This window comes from Hypanus sabinus, chromosome 6, assembly GCF_030144855.1.
Source record: "Hypanus sabinus isolate sHypSab1 chromosome 6, sHypSab1.hap1, whole genome shotgun sequence".
Classification (NCBI taxonomy): Eukaryota; Metazoa; Chordata; class Chondrichthyes; order Myliobatiformes; family Dasyatidae; genus Hypanus; species Hypanus sabinus.
In genome coordinates this window covers 136,064,404-136,088,140 of record NC_082711.1, presented here as the reverse complement: position 1 = coordinate 136,088,140, position 23,737 = coordinate 136,064,404, and the positions used below count along the sequence as shown (strand labels likewise).

General features: G+C 47.3%; 1 protein-coding gene and 1 long non-coding RNA gene across 5 annotated transcripts in view; one reads left to right on the top strand and one right to left on the bottom strand.

The window, feature by feature from the left end:
- Positions 1 to 4,417, top strand: part of mmp28 (matrix metallopeptidase 28) — an 85,606-nt gene extending 81,189 nt beyond the window's left edge. For 2 of the 4 annotated variants that reach the window (XM_059972982.1, XM_059972983.1), the window contains exons 6-8: positions 231 to 380; positions 2,493 to 2,660; positions 3,753 to 4,416. In XM_059972982.1, coding sequence (XP_059828965.1) covers positions 231 to 380; positions 2,493 to 2,660; positions 3,753 to 4,156 — 722 coding nt within the window. In that variant the 3' untranslated portion in view covers positions 4,157 to 4,416. Of the gene's footprint in view, positions 1 to 230; positions 381 to 2,492; positions 2,661 to 3,752 lie in introns of all 4 variants that reach the window. The other 2 variants (XM_059972985.1, XM_059972984.1) reach the window with 2 other exon arrangements.
- A 155-nt stretch (positions 4,418 to 4,572) lies between these two features.
- LOC132395865 (uncharacterized) lies at positions 4,573 to 21,113 on the bottom strand. The gene is made up of 3 exons (XR_009512769.1): positions 20,986 to 21,113; positions 10,878 to 11,039; positions 4,573 to 5,759 (listed from the first exon to the last, which is right to left on the bottom strand). It is a non-coding gene; the product is annotated as an uncharacterized LOC132395865 (long non-coding RNA).
- Between the last annotated feature and the right edge of the window lie 2,624 nt (positions 21,114 to 23,737).

The following is a 23,737-nucleotide window of genomic DNA, read 5'->3' as shown; positions in this document are numbered from 1 at the left end:
GCCCTACACTGTCAGACCATACAGGGATAGTAATGGGCAATGTGATGCATTCTCTAAGATACCTGTGGTACTCCAGGGGTTAAAGTATTGGATGACATTTTTCTCTTGAGTTGTTTACTTTAACCAGGCTTGTCATAGTTCTGTGGAGAGGTGAACTGCTCCAGTTGTACACGGGCTGGGAAGCTCCTGGAGTCCAAAAGCTCACTGGCTCTTTCTTCTCTCTCTTCCAGGGAAGCCAGTCCATCGGCCGGGACTGCAGCCGCTGGCAGGACTGCTGACTTCTTTCCAGAGCCCGGCTGAGCACGCTGAGACCAGGGACCCCGCCAGAGGCCAGCAGCAGCCATCCTACTGCCGGACCCAATTTGATACCATAACCAGGGGTAGGGTTTTACCTCCCGCCCACCTCTGGCAGTCACACCGCTTCTCTGTCCCCTTGAATAGAGCAACAGCACCCCCTCCCTCACTCTATTCCCCATCTTCTGTATTTAGAGGAGTTTGCATTTATTCAGAACAGGAGGCAGGCAGCAACACTGGACAACGCACAAAATAATTTGGAATAAGCAAACCATTTTTCTCCCCTGCCCCACATACACTAATGCACACATAGACTCAAATGCACTCATGTATATGTGTGTGTGTGTGTATATATATATACACACACACATACGCACACAATACATAAACACACAAAAGCACATAAATATTCAATGGCCACTTTATTAGGTACACCTGTACACCAGCTTGTAATGCAAAGATCTAATCAGCCAATCACGTGCCAGCAACTCAACGCATAAAAGCATCCAGACATGGTCAAGAACTTCACACATTCTTCAGACTAAACATCAGATTGGTGCAAGAAATGTGATCTAAATTATATTGACTGTGCAGTGATTGTTGGTGCCAGATGTGGTGGTTTGTGTATCTCAGAAACTCCTGATCTTCTGGGATTTTCATGCAAAAATCTGTTGAGTTTACAAAGGTTAGTGGGAAAAACAAACATCCGGTGAGCTGTGGTTCCGTGAGTGAAAACGTCTTGTTAATGAGAGGGGTCAGAGGTGAATGGCCAGACTGGTTCAAGCTGACAGGAAGTTGTTGGTAGCTCAAATAACTACACGTTACAACAGTGGTGTGCAGGAAAGCACCTCTGAACGCTCAACATGTCGAACCTTGAATTGAAGGGCTACAGCAGCAGAAGACCATGAACATACACTCAGCGGCCACTCCGTTAGGTTCAGGAGGTATCTGACACACGTATGTGTGCCTGCCTGTCCACACAGAATGCACACGATAAGGTAGTGAAACAGCTGGAGGTGGGGCAAATTACAGCAGAGCTAAAGTCAGCAGCTTCTAAAGTTCTCAGGTGAACCTGGGCAGAATGGGCAGCAGACTGGCATACCCCTACCCCCTTGGGGTTTGTGCTGTGTAAACTGATGCCCATTGGCAAGGTTTTGTCTCCAAAGGTGACATCAAGGTCCATTCTAGAGATGAGTATTACAGTGCGACTGAGAGTTGTTTTTGGATGACGTAGCAGTAGAACCTCTGTCTGCCCTCTCTCAGGCATTCTAGGGAATACAGCGATCCTGGAGACACTTGACAGGTGAGGCTGCAACTGTGTAAAGGGAATGTTTTACAGAGCTGAAACATTAATTCAGTTACCATCCCTACCGATGCTGCTCGTTCTGGTGACATCAAACAAAGTCTTTGATAAGGTGACTGAAGAAACGACATTTTCCCTAGCTAGGTTTTGGAACCAGGGGATCCAGGGTCAATGACACTAGCAGAAAGGGAACACAAACACCTGCATTTATGTAGCGCTGAACGATGTTGCAGATCACTTCACTTGTGCTGTGCTGTCTGAGTTGCAATGGCAGACCTAGTTTTATGTAGCAAACCCCCAGGGGTCAGCACTGGCCAGATCGCCAGTGCCATTGGGCAGCGGCTGTGGTGGAGGCAGACTCAAACAATCAAGGGAGACCAGATAAATAACAATGTAGAGCTGTGGGGAGTGGCTCTCGCCAGAGTTGGCATGGAATTGAATGAATTGTCCCCTTCTGTTCTCCAACCTTCCTCTGATTGGACCACTACCTAGATACTAAACTCTAAAACCCAAAGATGCCGGGAATCCAAATGTGAAACGAAAATTATTGGAAGGAAAGAAATGGAGTACGCTATTCAGCCCTTTGTGACTGCTTCCCCTCTTCAGTAAGATCTTACTCCACTCTCCTGCTCTTTCACCATCTCCCTAGACAGCTGTAATATCCCGAAACCTCCCAGTATCACATATGTTCAGCAAATGAACCTCTGCAGCTCTCTTAGACAGAGCTAATTCTGAAGATTCACCATCACCTGTGGAAAGAATGTCTCCACATCTCTATCCTGAGTGGCTGACTCTTTATTCTAACGCTACTAGCTCTCCCTCTTTGCAAACATCAGATATTCAGGCTTCCTGGAGGCATAGTAACTTGACAAAGCTGTTTCTTCCCCTACTGTAGATCTAAAAGAAAATATCTACATTTTCCGAGGAGCCGACTACTGGAAGATCTCACGAGACGGCACTATCAAAGGACCCCTGTCGCTGCAAAAGAGCTGGCCTGAGCTACCCCTGGCTATCGAAGCCGCAGCCGTGTCGGAGAAGGAAGGAAAGTTCTACTTTTTTAGAGGTAAAGGGATTTGGTTTCGGTCAGTGTGGTGAACTCTTTGTGAGGGGGTGCTTGGTGTGTGGGGAGAGGTCATGGGCGCACTGTTGTAGACAGCCAGGATCCAACAGGCTTCCTGTCTTCTCTCCCTATTAATGACAGGGAGCGGTAGAGAACGGTTGCAGTGACAGGGGGAGCTAGGGGAGAGAAGTGTTACTGTGATAGGGAGAGGCAGGGGCAGAGGGGGTTACAGTGATAAGTTTAACAGCCCTCTCACTCTTTCAATCTCTAGTCCAGTCTCTCAAATGTTTCCTCAGGAGACAACACTGCGCCTCAGAGCATTTACAGTGTCTTGAATCAGGGGACCAATACAAACACAATACTCTAGTCTGGATGAATTAAGGTCAGTGGAAGGTACTGATCTTAGAGAGGACAGTCAGTCCCAGGGCAGATAAAGTCGCAAACCCCAGTGTAAAACTCCTACTGCCTGTGATGTCCAGCAAGACAAGTCCCTGTTGGCAGTAGGGTTGAACGACGATGCAAGGAAACTCCAGTGCTGAGTGTGAGAGGTGTGGAGCAATCAGTGTGGGGTAGCTGGCAAAGACCACGTTGTGCATTGCAGTTTAAGTCAAGCGGTTTGGGGTTATAGTATTTCAGAAAACTGCGTGGTTTACACGTAAACACAGCAGAGTTTTTCAGTAACATTGGCAATCACACTGAAGGTGATTATGGGAATTGCTACGTATAAGTATGAAAAACAAAAAAAAACCAAATGCAGATGCTGGAAATCCAGAAAATAAATCTGAAACACCAGAGAAAGGGAAACAGAGTTACTGCATAAAGCGGAAGACCGTAGGGTTTACGTTTCTCTATAAGTTGTCTGACAACTGAGTGTGCTTATTGCAGTAAGAATGAGGTAATTGGCTGATAAAAATCTGGTCACAGAGAGACAGCAGGGGAATTAGCGGCTTGCTGCGGTTAGCTGTGGACTGGGTTGAGCTGTACAGTGCGTTCAGTAAGAATGACACTGTGTTGAAGAGAGCTCTTGTCTCACGTTGCCATCTGCTGTTTACTGGCGGGAGGAGCTGACTAAGGCTTCTGTTTCTGTTGATCCAGGGGGCCGGTGTTGGAGGTACACAGACAACCAGCTGGACCAGGGCTACCCGGTGAAGGTTAAGACGATGAGGCTGCCTCGACATCCAGATGCCGCCTTCTACTACCCGCCACTCAGCCACCTGGTGATTTTCAAAGGATCCAAGTACTATGTCTTGAATGAAGAAACGATGCAGGTGGAGCAGTATTATCCGAGGACCCTCAGTGACTGGAACGGGATCCCAGTTGGGATTAATGGCGCCTTCACCTGGAATGATAAACGCACCTATTTCTTCAAAGGTGACGCCTTCTGGAAGTTTGACCACAGCAGGTTGAAGGTGTTGCGTCAGGGGCAGTGGGCGAAGGAACTGGCGTGGACAGGCTGCCGGCACACTAACCATGCCAACTCCACCTGGCAGCAGACGTGACTTCAGGGCTCCAATCCCCAAGCTATCCCAGCTCAGCTTGTCAGAGGGAGCCCAGTGTAACCAGACACAGTACACCACCCACACCGTGTACAACCTACACAGATGGAGAAGATACACAGAACATCACAATTTATATTTATATCACCTTTGAGTGATACTGATATCTTACACGTGCCTTGTGCTGTGTACGACTGCTGGTACTGTGTTTGCATTTGGCCCCGGAGGATCCCAGTTTCTTTTTGCTGTATTCATGTATAGTTGAATGATAATTAAAGTTGAACACAAACAAATACAGAGATACACACATGAATATACAGTACAATCTACACGCAAGGAGTATGTAGATCATACATCTCACACACACACACACACACACACACACACACACACACTACATACACAGAGACTGGGTACATTGTTCACAACATGGACACAGAGGGATGGGTATACAATACAATGTATGTACACATTTAGTGGATGCACAATACAGTACACACATGGAATGGGTACTTAGTACACCACACATAGTGTGTACACAGTACATCACACACACAAGGAGTGGGTACACAGTACCTGTCACAGACACAGACACACATAAGCACAGAGTGGGTACACAGTGTGACTAAAGTCAGTGTTTTATTCAACAAAAACAAGCAGCAGGCGTCGCATTGAGATACTTTCGGGGAAGAGGCTTGTTCAACACAGCATTACGCAACATTTTAAATGCTGAAGATCAAAGGAGAATTCTACATTTACAATGTATCTGCAATGCTTCCTTTGAATTACACACAACCTTTACACCTCAGTCTTTGCACCCACACTCCACACATCCAAGATGAATGTTAATCAGCATTGTCTGGTTTTTCAATTAACTGTTGTTCACAGCTCTAGGAACCTATTGTCTAGGCTGCATTTAAAATTTAATCTACAGGTCTAAAGATTGGTTGTTGAAGTTAATACTTTGCTATGTACCCTAAGTCCAGAATATGGCCTAACAAGCCCTCCTGGACAAAAATAATCACTTTCTTTATCTTCACCCCTTCACTTTTTCATGGCTAAAATCTGTGGTGGCTACCAGTGATTACTCTCTTTCCAAGGGCACTGGCAAGGTAAATGTATCAGGCTCAAAAGCCCTCTCATTGATGTACAGGAGAGGTTGGGGCTGTCTCTATTTGAATGACCGCAAGGACTTCACTCCAGTGGCACCCCCTTCCAGGCTACCCAGTTGATCCCTGGCCCGGCCCAGCTCATGGGCTGGGAGTGACTGCCTTTAGATGCCGTGTGCAATTTTGTCCCTTTCTCAATCGGCCATGCCATTGATGTTGTGGATCCGATATCTCTGCTGTAGCTCGGATCCCTTCCCATCTATTTTCCCCAATATTTCCCTATTCTGTGCTGTACAACTAGTAATCTGCTTTCAGCTACCAGCCTTCATTACAGAGTACTGTTATACTACAACAGCTCACTGTCATGCTCTGTTGATGACCTCTGGCTTGGCGTCTTCTGTGGGTCTGCTTCCATCAGCTGTGGTCAGGTCTGATGCAGCCGGCTGTTGTTCTCTGCAATGACACTGTTACCAGGTACACTTGATCTCTTGCTTGGTCTGTGAGGGTGACAAGAAGGTGGGTGATATGGTTTAACCTGTTTCCACTGGCTGCCTTGCTGAGACTGTACACCAACAGAGGTGTCACCTATCCAGAGCACCACCTAGGAGGGAAACCTGTCCCTTACCATGACCGGGTCACCTGGCTGTGATAAGACCACTTTCTCTCCCTCTGGCTCTCTCTGATCCACAACATGTCACTGCTGCTTTGCTCTGTCCCTCAGTGTGTTACCCATTACAGTGGTCCTTCACATCTCCATGTAATCTTTCTCATCTGGCAATTGTAGTTTCTTTCTGTACACTTGTGATTTCTATTGCTTCTTGTTCTTCCGCTGCCCTCCTCGCACTGATGTCTGCCCACTTGTTCCCTTTCTGTTCCTTACTATCCCCTTTCGGGTGAGCCTTTACTCCTCAGACAGCTGCACTACTTCTAACTGCTCCTGACTGTGCTTGGGACCCCCGAGACGATTTCCACTCATCGCCCTGTCTCTCCTCCCTGCTCAGAGCTGCTGTCTCTCTGTGGACCATGTTAGCTGCTTTACCTGTTGCTGTCCCTGTCTTGTCCAGTTATTTCTCCTTTTCTCAAGCCTATGATTGCACCTGCCTTACCCAGTGTGTGTATCCCCAGGAGATCACCTTCCTTCATTGATCTCAAGTACCTGGGGCTGACTTCTCTATGCATTGTTTCACCTCCTGCACTGGCAATGTAAATCGCCTCTCTAGTCGTGGGCAAGGGTAGATCAGTTATTGATTCTGACAATCCCATCCGTGTCCACTAACATCTCACGTTGCTGGCTCCTTAATAAACCTCGTGTGTACATCTGTGGATGAGTGCCACTGGCAGTAGAGGCAGCCGTCAGCTCGATAAGCTGGTCAGCAGACAAACCGGAAAGAGGATTCTACCTGTGTGACTTCCACACCTTGCTGTCTCTTCAGGACACTGCCTGCAACCATGGCCTGAGAAGCCGCAGCTAAAACAGGTAATTTCCTTCACCCTCGCACATCCTTTCCAGCATCTACATTCACCACAGCCACTTTACAACTTCTCTTCCTCTCCTCTGGTGTACCTCACCAGCCCTTGACACTGTCACGGAGTAGGTCAATCCCACCTCTATCCACAGATCTAAGACTTCCTGGTGGGATGAGCTCAGCCTTCCCCTCCGTAACGAGGAAATCTGCGGATGCTGGAAATCCGAGCAACACACCCAAAACGCTGGAGGAACTCAGCAGGCCAGGCAGCATCTATGGATGAGTATAGTCGATGTTTCGGGCCGACACCCTTCGTCAGGACTGGAGAAAAAGGTGGTTGCTGAAGTTACAGTAGTTGCTGAAGTTAATATTTTGCTATATACACTACGCCCTAATACACAGTACATCACACACTGGGGGTGGATACTCAGTATAAAACACAAATGGTCTGTGTATGCATTACAACATAAAAGTGTACAGTGAGAGAAGTCACTGTGGGAATAACTCGATGGGAGCACTTCATGGTGTCCCTGAGTAGAAGCACCTTGTACACTGTTAAGGGCACAGAGAAAAAGGGCAGCTTCAATGCCCTATGAGAGACAATTTTTACCGGTGTTGGGGTACAGTGACCTTGTATCCCCAGTGTCGGTATACAGTGACCTGATATCCCCAGTGTCGGGGTACAACGGACCTGATATCCCCAGTGTCGGGGTACAGCGGACCTGATATCCCCAGTGTCGGGGTACAGTGACCTTGTATCCCCAGTGTCGGGGTACAGTGACCTGATATCTCCAGTGTCAGGGTACAGCAGACCTGATATCCCCAGTGTCGGGGTACAGTGACCTGATATCCCCAGTGTCGGGGTACAGTGACCTGATATCCCCAGTGTCAGGGTACAGTAACGTGATATCCCCAGTGTCGGTGTACAGTGACCTGATATCTCCAGTGTCAGGGTACAGCAGACCTGATATCCCCAGTGTCGGGGTACAGTGACCTGATATCCCCAGTGTCGGGGTACAGCGGACCTGATATCCCCAATGTCGGGGTACAGCGGACCTGATACCCCCAGTGTCGGTGTACAGTGACCTGATATCTCCAGTGTTGGGGTACAGCAGACCTGATATCCCCAGTGTTGGGGTACACCGGACCTGATACCCCCAGTGTTGGGGTACAGTGGACCTGATACCCCCAGTGTTGGGGTACAGTGAACCTGATATCTTTCAGAGTCCTGGTTCAGGTGACCCCAGTTTCATCCAGCCGACGGTGTCTGGTTTTTGGCATGCAGTGATCTCTGAATGTATTGGGGAGTTTGACAGCAGTGTTGCTGAAGTCCGAGTACTCAGTGGTAATGGACAGCCATGTTGTGCCCTGTGTTTCCGTGCAGCCTTGCTGTTAGTGTGTCTCGTGAGGCTAGTCGTCCAGTGCCCGCTCCATGTACCACGGGGAATGCTGAACATCTGCAAAAGCCAGGTTGTACCACCTGCTGCTCTCTGACATGCTGCAAGGATGCAGGTCAGTGAATCAATCGACCACTGCAAGTTGTCTCCAGTGTGTAGCTGGTGCTTGAGGGTTTGCTGATGACAGTGAACAGAGTGTCAGGGCAATACATTTGTGGATGGAACCACCCACACCATTGAGACAGCTCCAGCTCTAATATGGAAGAGGTTGCCTCATCAAGATCAACACTGTCGCCCTTGAAAACCGTTAACAGAGACAACCTCATGCTGCAGTGGTGTCTGCAGGAAGGAAGGTACGACAGTGAGAAACCATTCCTCACACATTGCTCCTACGTAGGAATTGGCCGCAGAAGTCGGTCACATGGCCAGTGAAGCCTGCTCTGCTGTTCAGTAAGATCATGGATGATCCTACCACCTTTCCCCCGTAACTCTTAACTTCCCGTGCTATGCAAACACCTGTCTAACTGTGTCCTAATTATTCTGCTTAGCTGTGTCCTGACTGGATTTCAAAGGTTTCCTTGAGCCAGTTGCACCTGGATAGCTGGGAGTCAAAGACACCTCAGCCCTCCTGTCCTTTCCGCACATCTTCACTTAGCCTATTTGTCTGTATCCCTTTATGCCTTGCCTATTAAAGTGTCTCTCTAACTGCCTCTTAAGCACAGTAACGCTATCTGATTCTCTGAGTCAAAATCAGATCCCCTTCCAAACTCCTCCCCACACCTTAAACCTGTGGCTTCTTGCTTTTGATAATCCCTACCATGGGAAAGTATATTCTGCGTATCTACCCTCTCATAACATTACATATCCTGCTGCAAAAATTCTGCCATCTCTCTTCCTGACATGTGCCATGTACTGTGTGTCCACTCTAAATACCCTCAAGTAATGCTGGATCCCCGCTGATGAAATCAGGAGCAAGAAGTAACCTCAACACGCAGACCAAATCCTGGACACAGCATTGCCCCAAGAAAGGCATTAAACTATTATTCAGTGACAGTCTTGCAAGCATTTATGATCCCTTTAGTATCAGGAGTTGGTTACCTATTGAATGTTAAAAGGCCGAGATAGAGTGGACGCAGAGAGGATCTGTCCATTAGTCGGAGAGTCTAGGACCGGATTGCAAAGCCACGGAATACAGGCATGAGGAAGTCTGTAGGTGGTGGAAATCCAAAGCAACACACACAGGACACGGGAGGAACTCAACAGGCAGAAGTAATAGGCAGGCGAGTAGAAGTGAAAGGTACGAGTGGGGGTGGGGGGACGACGGGACACAGAAATCTGTTCACCAGAAACTGAAATCGATATTCATACCCAGACAGAATATAAAGTGTTGCTCCTCCACCGAGGGTGGCCTCATCTTGGCACAAGAGGAGGCCATGGACCTACATGTCGGAACAGGAATGTGTTCTTAGAACAGACTGAAAGGGAACACTGGGATCCAGTCCAGCAACAGAGAGAGTGAGCAATCTTTTTCCAGGGTTAGGGAAGTGAAAATCAGAGGACAGAGCCTTATGATTACAGGTAAAAAGTTTTCATTAAAAACCTTCACGGCAACTCTTTTACACAGCAGGTGATGGGTATATGGAACCAGCTGGCAGAGGAAGTAGTTGAGATTGATACATTAAAGATATCAAAGAAGAACGTGGACTGGTATATGTAAGAGTTCAGAGAGATATTGGGCCAAGTGCTAGGACTAACTTGAATTTACACATTAGTCAGCGTGGACACGAGCTGAAGGGCCGTTTTCTGTGCAGTACATCACTATGGCTTTATGATATCAGATCATGGCAATTTGAAGGGTATTGACCCAAAATGTCGACTGTCTCTTTCTCTCCACAGGTGCTGCTTGGCCTTCTGAGGTGATCCAGTCATTTGTTTTGTTGCTTTTAATGCCTGCCTCGCTCTATTCTGTTAACTACCAGCAGGTGGCGCACAACTCTGTGGAAAGCTGTGTCAGTAACCCACACAAACCCAGTTAGGTGGTTCACCCTTCATTTGCTGTTCCGTTACTTCCTTCCCCCGGGATAATGAATTTATTTTTGACAATCTTGGAAGAGTCATTCCACCTTATTCCAGGTTATCTTCTTCTCTCTCGCTTATCATGACACAGGAGGCCGTTTGATCCATTGAATCGTTGCTGGCTCCCAGCAAACTCTGCCCTCCTATTCTCCACCAGTTGCCTGCTGTTAGTACATTGACTTTAAAATTTGCATCAATGAATTCCTTCACTACTCACTCTGGGACTGTACTGAACAGGTGGAGGATGGGGCAGTCAGCAGCAGGAAACGATCCATCACCCGTCTCCTCACCAGCCCCTGAGATCGAAAGGGACCAGGCATGTTTACAGGACAGTTGCTGAGTGATGCTTCGCAACCACCGGCATCAATTTAGGCTCAATTTCCTAACCTATGTTCCCAACTCCTAATTTACCGGGAGCTGCCTAATCTTTCCCTTCAACCATTAGTAGTGGAACCTCTAAAGAGCGCAATTTAAGAATATGGAATTGATGTCGAAGAGTCAGTCAGCACAAAGGCAGTTGCTTTAGATACCAAGTCTGCACCAGCCACCAAACACTTTGGTACAATAGTCCAACACTAATCCCTGGCCTATCCCCATCACCTCCCCCAAGACTCTCTGACTCACCCATGCACTAGCAACAATTTACGATAGCTAATTAACCTGCCATCTCACTCACCTTCGGGATGATGAAGAAACTGGAGTACCTAGGGGAATCCCACGTGGTTCCAAGGAGAATGTGCACTGTAGACCAGGATTGAACCAGGATCACTGGAGCAGCCAATAAACAGAACATCAGTGCTACCAGGTCTCTCTCTGACTTACACCATTTCAGCACCTGCTGACGAAAAACAACGGGAGCAGTGCTTATCCAGAACTCAAACCATTCAGCACAGTATGCAGAGGCTTTAATGCTGTTTATTTTAAAGATGAAGTGCAGTTCCATGAATTTACAATGTGTTTCCCTGGAGGCTGAAAACTAAGCACTGAGTATGCGAGAGCTACAGAGATCTAACGTGACAGACTTCTGGGAGTCATGCTTGTGGACAGAACAGAGGTGTGCTTCAAACAAGTCTTCCAATCCACTCTTGTTCACTGCCTATAAACCAGACCACATCATGAGCAGAGGGTAGAGGGAGGTAATTTTTTAATAGAGTACTTTACGTTCTCAGACGAAAAAGAATCCTTGTGGCCCAGGGCAGACTGAAAGAGAATGGGTGCTGGGGATGACTGAAAGAAGACCAGCTTGTGGCCCAGGGCAGACTGAAAGAGAATGGGTGCTGGGGATGACTGAAAGAAGACCAGCTTGTGGCCCAGGGCAGACTGAAAGAGAATGGGTGCTGGGGATGACTGAAAGAAGACCAGCTTGTGGCCCAGGGCAGTCTAAACCAGAATGGCTGCTGGGGATGACTGAAAGAAGACCAGCTTGTGGCCCAGGGCAGTCTAAACGAGAATGGGTGCTGGGGATGACTGAAAGAAGACCAGCTTGTGGCCCAGGGCAGTCTAAACGAGAATGGGTGCTGGGGATGACTGAAAGAAGTCCAGCTTGTGGCCCAGGGCAGTCTAAACAAGAATGGGTGCTGGGGATGACTGAAAGAAGTCCAGCTTGTGGCCCAGGGCAGTCTAAACGAGAATGGGTGCTGGGGATGACTGAAAGAAGACCAGCTTGTGGCCCAGGGCAGTCTAAACGAGAATGGGTGCTGGGGATGACTGAAAGAAGACCAGCTTGTGGCCCAGGGCAGTCTAAACCAGAATGGGTGCTGGGGATGACTGAAAGAAGTCCAGCTTGTGGCCCAGAGCAGTCTAAACGAGAATGGGTGCTGGGGATGACTGAAAGAAGACCAGCTTGTGGCCCAGGGCAGACTGAAAGAGAATGGGTGCTGGGGATGACTGAAAGAAGTCCAGCTTGTGGCCCAGGGCAGACTGAAAGAGAATGGGTGCTGGGGATGACTGAAAGAAGTCCAGCTTGTGGCCCAGGGCAGTCTAAACCAGAATGGGTGCTGGGGATGACTGAAAGAAGACCAGCTTGTGGCCCAGGGCAGACTGAAAGAGAATGGGTGCTGGGGATGACTGAAAGAAGTCCAGCTTGTGGCCCAGGGCAGTCTAAACAAGAATGGGTGCTGGGGATGACTGAAAGAAGTCCAGCTTGTGGCCCAGAACAGTCTAAACAAGAATGGGTGCTGGGGATGACTGAAAGAAGACCAGCTTGTGGCCCAGGGCAGTCTAAACGAGAATGGGTGCTGGGGATGACTGAAAGAAGTCCAGCTTGTGGCCCAGAGCAGTCTAAACGAGAATGGGTGCTGGGGATGACTGAAAGAAGTCCAGCTTGTGGCCCAGGGCAGTCTAAACGAGAATGGGTGCTGGGGATGACTGAAAGAAGACCAGCTTGTGGCCCAGGGCAGTCTAAACCAGAATGGGTGCTGGGGATGACTGAAAGAAGTCCAGCTTGTGGCCCAGAGCAGTCTAAACGAGAATGGGTGCTGGGGATGACTGAAAGAAGACCAGCTTGTGGCCCAGGGCAGACTGAAAGAGAATGGGTGCTGGGGATGACTGAAAGAAGTCCAGCTTGTGGCCCAGGGCAGACTGAAAGAGAATGGGTGCTGGGGATGACTGAAAGAAGACCAGCTTGTGGCCCAGGGCAGTCTAAACGAGAATGGGTGCTGGGGATGACTGAAAGAAGTCCAGCTTGTGGCCCAGAACAGTCTAAACCAGAATGGGTGCTGGGGATGACTGAAAGAAGACCAGCTTGTGGCCCAGGGCAGACTGAAAGAGAATGGGTGCTGGGGATGACTGAAAGAAGTCCAGCTTGTGGCCCAGGGCAGTCTAAACAAGAATGGGTGCTGGGGATGACTGAAAGAAGTCCAGCTTGTGGCCCAGAACAGTCTAAACAAGAATGGGTGCTGGGGATGACTGAAAGAAGACCAGCTTGTGGCCCAGGGCAGTCTAAACGAGAATGGGTGCTGGGGATGACTGAAAGAAGTCCAGCTTGTGGCCCAGAGCAGTCTAAACGAGAATGGGTGCTGGGGATGACTGAAAGAAGTCCAGCTTGTGGCCCAGGGCAGTCTAAACAAGAATGGGTGCTGGGGATGACTGAAAGAAGTCCAGCTTGTGGCCCAGGGCAGTCTAAACAAGAATGGGTGCTGGGGATGACTGAAAGAAGTCCAGCTTGTGGCCCAGGGCAGACTGAAAGAGAATGGGTGCTGGGGATGACTGAAAGAAGTCCAGCTTGTGGCCCAGGGCAGTCTAAACGAGAATGGGTGCTGGGGATGACTGAAAGAAGACCAGCTTGTGGCCCAGGGCAGTCTAAACGAGAATGGGTGCTGGGGATGACTGAAAGAAGACCAGCTTGTGGCCCAGGGCAGACTGAAAGAGAATGGGTGCTGGGGATGACTGAAAGAAGACCAGCTTGTGGCCCAGGGCAGACTGAAAGAGAATGGGTGCTGGGGATGACTGAAAGAAGACCAGCTTGTGGCCCAGGGCAGTCTAAACGAGAATGGGTGCTGGGGATGACTGAAAGAAGTCCAGCTTGTGGCCCAGGGCAGACTGAAAGAGAATGGGTGCTGGGGATGACTGAAAGAAGACCAGCTTGTGGCCCAGGGCAGTCTAAATGAGAATGGGTGCTGGGGATGACTGAAAGAAGACCAGCTTGTGGCCCAGGGCGGACTGAAAGAGAATGGGTGCTGGGGATGACTGAAAGAAGACCAGCTTGTGGCCCAGGGCAGTCTAAACGAGAATGGGTGCTGGGGATGACTGAAAGAAGACCAGCTTGTGGCCCAGGGCAGTCTAAACGAGAATGGGTGCTGGGGATGACTGAAAGAAGTCCAGCTTGTGGCCCAGGGGATGATCCCTTTGACCAAGCTGAGGAGAGGCGGAGGAAGGGAAGGAGAAGATATGGGAATAGAATTAGGCCAGTCAGTCCATCAAATCTACTCTGCCGTTTAACCCCATAAATTCCTTCTCCCTGTAATCCTTAACCCTCTCACCAATCAAGAACCTGTCAATCTTTGGCCAATTACTCAGCCTCTACAGCCCTTTGTGGCAAAAAATTCCTCCTCATCTCAGTTTGCTTATTCTGAGGATGTGTTCTCAGATCCTAACCTTTCCAATTAATGGAATCATTCTCTCTACATCCAATGTATCCAGGCTTTTCAGGAGGTTTCAATAAGATCTCCTGTCTTCTTTCTGAATTCTATTGAGTATAAGCCCAGAGATATCAAACACTTCTCGTACATTAAGCTTTTGATTGGCGAGATCAGTCTTGGGAACTCCCTCTGGACCCTCTTAAATCCTTTGCCCATCCTTCTATATCCCTCAGCATATTTCAAATACACAGAACTCCTCACAATATTCCGAATGCGGTCATGTCAATGCCTCATGGAGCCTCAGCAGTACGTCCTTGCTTTTATGTTCTAGCCCTGAAAAGGGTTTGGTGCCAAAGATCTCAGGGAGGGTAGGGGATGATACGCTGATGGCAGAGGTTGGGTGATGAAAGGTGAGGACAAGAGGAATCGAACGTTGGTTTGGTGACAGAAGGGCATGGGAAACAGCATGCGTGCAGGAATGGAAAGGACACTTAAAGTTTAAAGTTCAAAGTGCAAAGTAAATTTTATTATCAAAGTGCATATGTCATACCCTGAGATTCATTTTCTTGTGGGCATACTTAACAAATCTATAGAATAATAACTATAACAGAATCAAGGAAAAACTGCCCATCTAGAGTGTTCAGCCAGAGTGTAGAAGACAACAAACTGTGCAAATACAAAAAAGTAATAATAGTAAATAAATGAGCAATAAATTTTGTAATATGAGATGGAGATCTTGAAAGTGAGTCCATTGGTTGTGAGAAAAATTCAATGATGGGGCAAGTGAAGTTGAGTGAAGTTATCCCCTTTGGTTCAAAAGCCTGAAGGTTGAGGGGTAGTACCTGTTCCAGAACATTGATGTGTGAGTCCTAAGGCTCTTGTACATCCTCCTGATGACAACAGCGAGAAGAGAGCACGTTGTGGGTGGTGGCCGTCCCTGATGATGGGTACTTCTTTCCTGCGACTGTGTTTCATACAGATGTGCTCAATGGTTGGGAGGGATTTACATGTGATTGACTAGGCCATATCCACTACCTTTCGTAGGATTTTTCTGTTCAAGTGATTTGGGGTTTCCATAGAAGGCTGTGATGCAGCTGGTCAATATACTATCCACTACACATCTATAGAAGTTTATCAAAGTTTTAGATGGCAGGCTGGATACCCACAAACTCCTAAGGAAGTAGAGACGCTGCTGTGTTTTTTTCATAATTGCCTGAATGTGCTGGGCCCAGGGCAGGTCCTCTGAAATAACACCGAGGAACTTCAAGTTGCTAGCCCTCTCCATCTCCAATCCTCCGATGAGGACTGGCTCATGGACCTCTAGTTTCTTCCTCCTGAAGTCTATAATCAGCACATTGGTCTTGCTGACATTGAGTGAGAGGTTGCTGTTATGACACCACTCAGCCAGATTTTCAATCTCCTACATCTGATTCATCTCCATCTTTGATTTGGCTTATGACAATGTGATCAGCAAACTTGAATATGGCATTGGAGCTGTGCTTAGCCACACAGTCATAAGTGTAAAGCAAGTAGAGCAGGGGGCTAAGCACACAGCCTTACTGTTGGAGATTGCAGAGGATATGTTGTTGCCAATCTGACCTGACTGAGGTCTCCAAATGAAGAAATCCCAGGATCCAAGGCTTTGGAGCTTATTGATTCGCTTTGGGGAGATGATGGTATTAAATGCTGAGCTGTAGTAGATAAACATCATCCTGATGTGTGCATCTTTGCTGACCAGATGTTCAAGGGTTGAATGAAGAGTCAATGAGATGGCATCTGCTGTGGGTCTGTTGCTCTGGCAGGCAAACTGGAGTGAATCTAAATCAATTCTCTTTTTTTTTGTAATTTATTTTTTATTGAAGTTCAACATCAAACAAACATTTCCAGAAGATGTACATCGTACATATATATCATATAATCATATATGTCACAAATCTCCACAAAGTATTTATCCGAGGTATACACTTATAGAAAAGAGTGGAAAGAAAAAACAAGCAAAAGGAAAGAACTATGTACAAGTAGGGAGTGATCTTTTTTTTTACAACATATTCATTGATTTGTGAGAATAAAATCAGGCCTATCAGGCATTATGTAGTTAAACCATTTTTCCCAGTATGAATAAAATTGTTCCAGCTTATGATTAACAGATGCTGTTATCTTCTCTATTTTGTAAATGTCCATTGTAATTTCCATCCATACATTTAAAGTTGGGCTCTCCTGTGATAACCATTCCCTAGTAAGAGTCTTTTTACCAGCCACCAACAGTATATTCATTAAATATTTATCTCTTTTCAACCATTCTTGAGGTATATATCCAAAATATATGGTGTTGCTCTCTAAGGGTATTTCACATTTAAAGATGTCTTGTAGGGCATTGTGGATCCCCCTCCAATAGTTTTTGATAACAGAGCAGTCCCAAAAAATATGATAATGATTTGCATTTTGATTTCCACAATTTCTCCAGCAAACAGGGAGGTTACTATCATAATGGGATTTCTGAGAGCGTGTAATAAAATTTCTTATCAAGTTTTTCCATCCAAACTCTGTCCATTTCTGTGAACTGCTACACTTCCATTGATACCTCCATATTATTGTCCATTCTTTCTCAGATATAATTATCCCTCCTTCCTTCTCCCATTTTGTTTTAATGTATGAAGTTGAATGTGTTTTAAGATTTGACAACCCCTTATACATGCTTGAAATGATTCTACTACCATTATCTGAATTATATGCTTTTCTAAAGAGCTCTATCAAGCATGTAATTGCCTTGGTTACATTTTTATGCGTCTTATTAACATATTGTCGCATCTGTAAATACCGATAAAAATCTTGTTTTTCTAAGTGTTTCTCTTTAGGCATTTCAAAACTGAACAGTGTTCCTTCTTTCATTATGTTGCAAAGAACTGTTATTCCTTTAGCTGTCCAGTCCTTAAATCTAGCATCCAATTTATTTGATGTAAAATCCAAGTCATATGCACACCATTTAAGAATTGCAATATCTCCCTCTAGATTATATTCTTTTATAGTAGTTTTCCATATTTTAAGAGTCAATTTCACCTATGGGTTATCAATAGTATTTATGTACCTTTGCAGGTTGTTATCAGCCAAAATTGCTTGTATGGGGATGGGAAGTACCCACTCCTCAATGTTTTTCCATTGAGCATCATATGATGGGTTGCACCAACATATCACAGCTCTCAACTGTGCTGCAATATAATAATTTCTAAGAGAATGCAAGCCCCATTCCCCCTTTTCCTTTGCTAATTGCAAAGTTTTGAGATGAACTCTAGGCCTTTTATCCTGCCAAATATACCTTGATAACATCTTGTTCCATTAATTGAATTGATTTTGATTAATCTCTATTGGTAGGGTCTGAAAGAGATATAACAGTCTGGGCAGTATATTCATTTTAATAGACTCAATCCTTGAACTGAGACTGAAAAAAGGAATCAGCTTCCATCTTGCCATATCTTCCTTAATTTTTTTATATAAAGGCTGATAATTACATTCTGATAAATTTGCCAAATCTTTTGGCATAATGATGCCCAAATATTTGAAAGTCTCTGTGAGCCACGCCCAGGGGTATCTACTTTCAATTTCTTTTGGTGGGCTAGTAATATGGAAGTAATTGGGTTTTATCTATGTTGATCTTGTATCCTGATAATTTACCATATTGTTCAAAGGATTGCATCAATTTAGGTAAAGAGTACATTGGTCGTCCTAGATAGATTAAAATATCATCCATGTAGCAAGCCAATTTATGCTCTGTCCCTTTAATAGTAATTCCCCTGATATCTTCATTTTGTCTGATGTATTGAGCTAATGGTTTCAGATATAATGCAAAGAGCAGCGGTGACCATGCACAACCCTGTCTCGTGTCCCTTTCTAGGGTAAAACTATTTGATAAATATCCATTGATTTTAATCCCAGAAGTAGGGTTGTCATATAGTGTCTGTATAGTTTTAATAATTGTCTTGGAAACCAAATCTATGTAAAACTCTGTAAAGAAAATTCCAATTAACTGAATCAAATGCCTTTTCAGCGTCCACGCTTATCACTATTGCTTCGATTTTATTTTTTGTATATGATCCATAATGTGAAGTGTCCTTTGTATATTGCCTTGAGTTTGCTGTTGTCGTATAAAGCCTGTCTGATCGTTTATGTATCAGTATGGGTAGAAACTCCTTTAATCGTTTGGCCATGATGGAGGTAAATAATCTATCATCTACATTAAGAACGGATATTGGTCTAAATGACCATTTTATCCTTGCCTTCTTTCAGTATAGCTGAGATTATCACTTCCTTCCAACTGGATGGCTTTTGTACCTTATTTAGAGCCCAGTTCAGTGTGGGGAGTAAAACAGGAATTAACGCATTTTTAAATTCTTTGCACCACTCTGTCGTATACCCATCTGATCCTGGTGACTTGCTTAATTTAAGCCTACTAATTGCAGCTTTTAATTCAAATTCAGTTATGTCAGCAGTCATCATTCTATTTTGTTCTTCGCTTGGAGTGGGTAATTCTAGAGAATTCAAGAAGGTGTCAATTTGGGTTATGCTTCCCCCTGGAACTTTGGAATATAGAGTTTTGTAAAAACATTCCAAAAGCTTCTTGAATTTCACTTAGCTTATTTTTTTTATCATTTTCGTACTTGGGTCCCTAATTCTATGAATTGTGTTTTCTGCTATCTTTTTTTCAGTTTCCACGCCAGTATTTTCATAGATTTTGATCCACTTTCATAATGTCTGTTTCAGAAACATTAAATCTTTCCTGATTTCTTGCATAGCCAAACTATTAATTTCATTCCTAAATTTTTAAATTTCCCCTAAAGTATCCTGTGCCAAATTCAATTTGTGTTTTTTCTCTAGTTCCTTCAGCTTATTTTGTAATTCCTCTAATGTTTTATTCCTTATTTTTTTCTTATATGAAGCTATAACTTTCCCTCCTAAGACAGCCTTCAGAGTATACCATAACATGGGAGGTGAAACCTCTCCATTATCATTAAATTCTAAGTAGAGACCAATTTCTTTTTTAATTTGTTCCTTAAAGTACAGATCGTTGAGTAGACTTGAATTCAGTTTCCAAATAGTATTCTTTGGTTGTAGGTGAAAATCAACAGGTAAATATATAGACGCATGGTCACTTACATCTATTGTCCCAATTCCACAGGTGTTTATCTTGCCTTTGTCTTTTTGAAATGTTACTAAGTCAATTCTCAGGCAGGAGTTGATAAGTTTCATCACCAACCTTTCAAAACACTTAATCACTGCTGATGTAAGCACTACTGGCTGCTAGTTGTTGAGGCAGGTCACTACACTCTTCTTGGGCACCGCCGTATAATTGAAGTCTGCTTGAAACAGGTGGGTACCACACGTTGCCGAAGCAAGAGGTTGAAGATCTTAGTGAACACACCAGCCAGTTGATCACCACAGAACTTTTTTTACATGGCCAATTACCCCGTCTGGACTTGAAGCTTTTCCTGGGTTTGCCCTCCTGAAGGCAGCTTGCTCGTTGGGCTCAGAGACTGAAGTCATTGGATCATTAGAGGATGTGGGAGTTCATGATGGTTCCTCCAACACAGAAAGCATTGAGTTCATCTGGAAGTGGTGCCCTGATGTCTCCTATGTTGCTTGATTTAACTTGATATGCGGTGATAGTATTCAAGCCCTGTCACAACTGTTGAACAATCTTCACTGATTCAAGTTCGGTCTGGAAATTCCACTTGGCCCGTGAGATACATGGACCTCTTGTGCTTTTTTTGGTCACCAGATATGAATGCCAGTCATCTGGCTCTCGGCAGATGTTGGGTCCAATTAGTGAAGACTTGGAATGATTTTGTAGGGACCCACGTGTCTACACTGTTTTAATAATGTCCGTGGTGTATTCATTCAGATCCACAGATGTGTCCTTTAATGCTTTAATGTAATGGCCTTTGGCAATATTGTAGAGCACTCACAATCTTACTTAACTCTTCTCATCTCACACAAGTAACAGTATACATTTTCCTTTAGCCTAGATTGCAACTCCTTTACAATAACTTTTATTAAGGCGGGCGTCCCTGCTCCTAAAATTAATCCAGAATACCTTTGAAAACATTGCACACGTGTTCTACGTATTTATTAACATCATTCTCTTCGGCACCACACTGAGTATTTTATGCCAATCTACATTGTGAGAGAAACTTTATTGGAGTTTCTACTAGATCTGTTAAAGGTACATTTAAATCAAAATATCACTCGTTCCCTTTGTACCCCTCTGCGTCCCAGCACACCCTTCCATCTGTGCCAGGGCACCAGCTGGCATCGCCCAGTACTCAGGAGACGCCACTTTCCTGTAACTGAGGGCGGGGGATATAGCAGGTCATAGTTATCTAGTTCATCTTCAAACTCTGGTGCCAGTTGTTTCCTTATAAACTCCGAAGTACACACTATTATTCTTTCGGTGTCTTTCCTCCTTTAGTTTTTATACACTGTCTCCGTCCTTTCTCCGAGATTCAGCTAGCTGCTTTTGCATTTTATTTCTACATTGAACATACAGGTCATCCTACATTTCCTTTCTTTAACAACAAATTCGTCGGCGCTCACTTATTCCATTCCACCTACTTCTCAACATAGTTAATGCTTTCTGGTCCGTAACGTACACACCCGCGACGGGGACGTTCATACTGCCATTCACGCACACTTAATCGAGGAACTCACGCATACTTTGGAATTCTCTTTTGTTTCAACCACACACGCAGGGCACTGCGCAAGATCCGAACCGGTCCAAGGCACTTTGTTCGGGCATCCGCGGGTTCCCCAACCCGGTGTGAACAATCTCCTTCCGTCCGCGGGTGCCAACCCGGTGTGAACAATCTCCTTCCGTCCGCGGGTTCCCCAACCCGGTGTGAACAATCTCCTTCCGTCCGCGGGTTCCCCAACCCGGTGTGAACAATCTCCTTCCGTCCGCGGGTTCCCCAACCCGGTGTGAACAATCTCCTTCCGTCCGCGGGTTCCACAACCCGGTGTGAACAATCTCCTTCCGTCCGCGGGTGCCAACCCGGTGTGAACAATCTCCTTCCGTCAGCAGGTGCCAACCCGGTGTGAACAATCTCCTTCCGTCCGCGGGTACCCCAACCCGGTGTGAACAATCTCCTTCCGTCCGCTGGTTCCCCAACCCGGTGTGAACAATCTCCTTCCGTCCGCGGGTTCCCCAACCCGGTGTGAACAATCTCCATCCGTCCGCGGGTACCCCAACCCGGTGTGAACAATCTCCTTCCGTCCACTGGTTCCCCAACCCGGTGTGAACAATCTCCTTCCGTCCGCGGGTTCCCCAACCCGGTGTGAACAATCTCCTTCCGTCCGCGGGTTCCCCAACCCGGTGTGAACAATCTCTGCATGTCCGCTGGTTCCCCAACCCAGTGTGAACAATCTCCTTCCGTCTGCGGGTTCCCCAACCCGGTGTGAACAATCTCCTTCCATCCGCAGGTGCCAACCCGGTGTGAACAATCTCCTTCCGTCCGCGGGTTCCCCAACCCGGTGTGAAAAATCTCCTTCCGTCCGCGGGTTCCACAACCCGGTGTGAACAATCTCCTTCCGTCTGCGGGTTCCCCAACCCGGTGTGAACAATCTCCTTCCATCCGCAGGTGCCAACCCGGTGTGAACAATCTCCTTCCGTCCGCGGGTTCCCCAACCCGGTGTGAACAATCTCTGTGAGTCCGCGGGTTCCCCAACCCGGTGTGAACAATCTCCTTCCGTCCGCAGGTGCCAACCCGGTGTGAACAATCTCCTTCCGTCCGCGGGTACCCCAACCCGGTGTGAACAATCTCCTTCCGTCCGCTGGTTCCCCAACCCGGTGTGAACAATCTCCTTCCGTCCACTGGTTCCCCAACCCGGTGTGAACAATCTCCTTCCGTCCGCGGGTTCCCCAACCCGGTGTGAACAATCTCCTTCCGTCCGCTGGTTCCCCAACCCGGTGTGAACAATCTCCTTCCGTCCGCGGGTTCCCCAACCCGGTGTGAACAATCTCCTTCCGTCCGCGGGTACCCCAACCCGGTGTGAACAATCGCCTTCCATCCGCGGGTTCCCCAACCCGGTGTGAACAATCTCCTTCCGTCCGCGGGTTCCCCAACCCGGTGTGAACAATCTCCTTCCGTCCGCGGGTTCCCCAACCCGGTGCAGACAATCTCCTTCCGTTCGCGGCTTCCCCAACCCAGTGTGAATAATCTCTGTGAGTCCGCGGGTTCCCCAACCCGGTGCGGACAATCTCCTTCCGTCCGCGGGTGCCAACCCGGTGTGAAAAATCTCCTTCCGTCCGCGGGTTCCCCAACCCGGTGTGAACAATCTCCTTCCGTCCGCGGGTGCCAACCCGGTGTGAACAATCTCCTTCCGTCCGCGGGTACCCCAACCCGGTGTGAACAATCGCCTTCCGTCCGCGGGTTCCCCAACCCGGTGTGAACAATCTCCTTCCATCCGCGGGTTCCCCAACCCGGTGTGAACAATCTCCTTCCGTCCGCGGGTTCCCCAACCCGGTGCAGACAATCTCCTTCCGTTCGCGGCTTCCCCAACCCAGTGTGAATAATCTCTGTGAGTCCGCGGGTTCCCCAACCCGGTGCGGACAATCTCCTTCCGTCCGCGGGTTCCCCAACCCGGTGTGAAAAATCTCCTTCCGTCCGCGGGTGCCAACCCGGTGTGAACAATCTCCTTCCGTCCGCGGGTTCCCCAACCCGGTGTGAAAAATCTCCTTCCGTCCGCGGGTGCCAACCCGGTGCGGACAATCTCCTTCCGTCCGCGGGTGCCAACCCGGTGTGAACAATATCCTTCCGTCCGCGGGTGCTAACCCGGTGTGAACAATCTCCTTCCGTCCGCGGGTTCCCCAACCCGGTATGAACAATCTCCTTCCGTCCGCGGGTTCCCCAACCCGGTGTGAACAATCTCCTGCCGTCTGCGGGTTCCCCAACCCGGTGTGAACAATCTCTGCATGTCCGCAGGTTCCCCAACCCGGTGTGAACAATCTCCTTCCGTCCGCGGGTTCCCCAACCCGGTGTGAACAATCTCCTTCCGTCAACGGGTTCCCCAACCCGGTGCGGACAATCTCCTTCCGTCCGCGGGTTCCCCAACCCGGTGTGAACAATCTCCTTCCGTCCGCGGGTTCCCCAACCCGGTGCGGACAATCTCCTTCCGTCCGTGGGTTCCCCAACCCGGTGTGAACAATCTCCTTCCGTCCGCGGGTTCCCCAACCCAGTGTGAACAATCTACTTCCGTCCGCGGGTTCCCCAACCCGGTGCGGACAATCTCCTTCCGTCCGCGGGTTCCCCAACCCGGTGTGAACAATCTCCTTCCGTCCACTGGTTCCCCAACCCGGTGTGAACAATCTCCTTCCGTCCGCGGGTTCCCCAACCCAGTGTGAACAATCTCCGTCCGTCTGCGGGTTCCCCAACCCGGTGTGAACAATCTCCTTCCATCCGCAGGTGCCAAC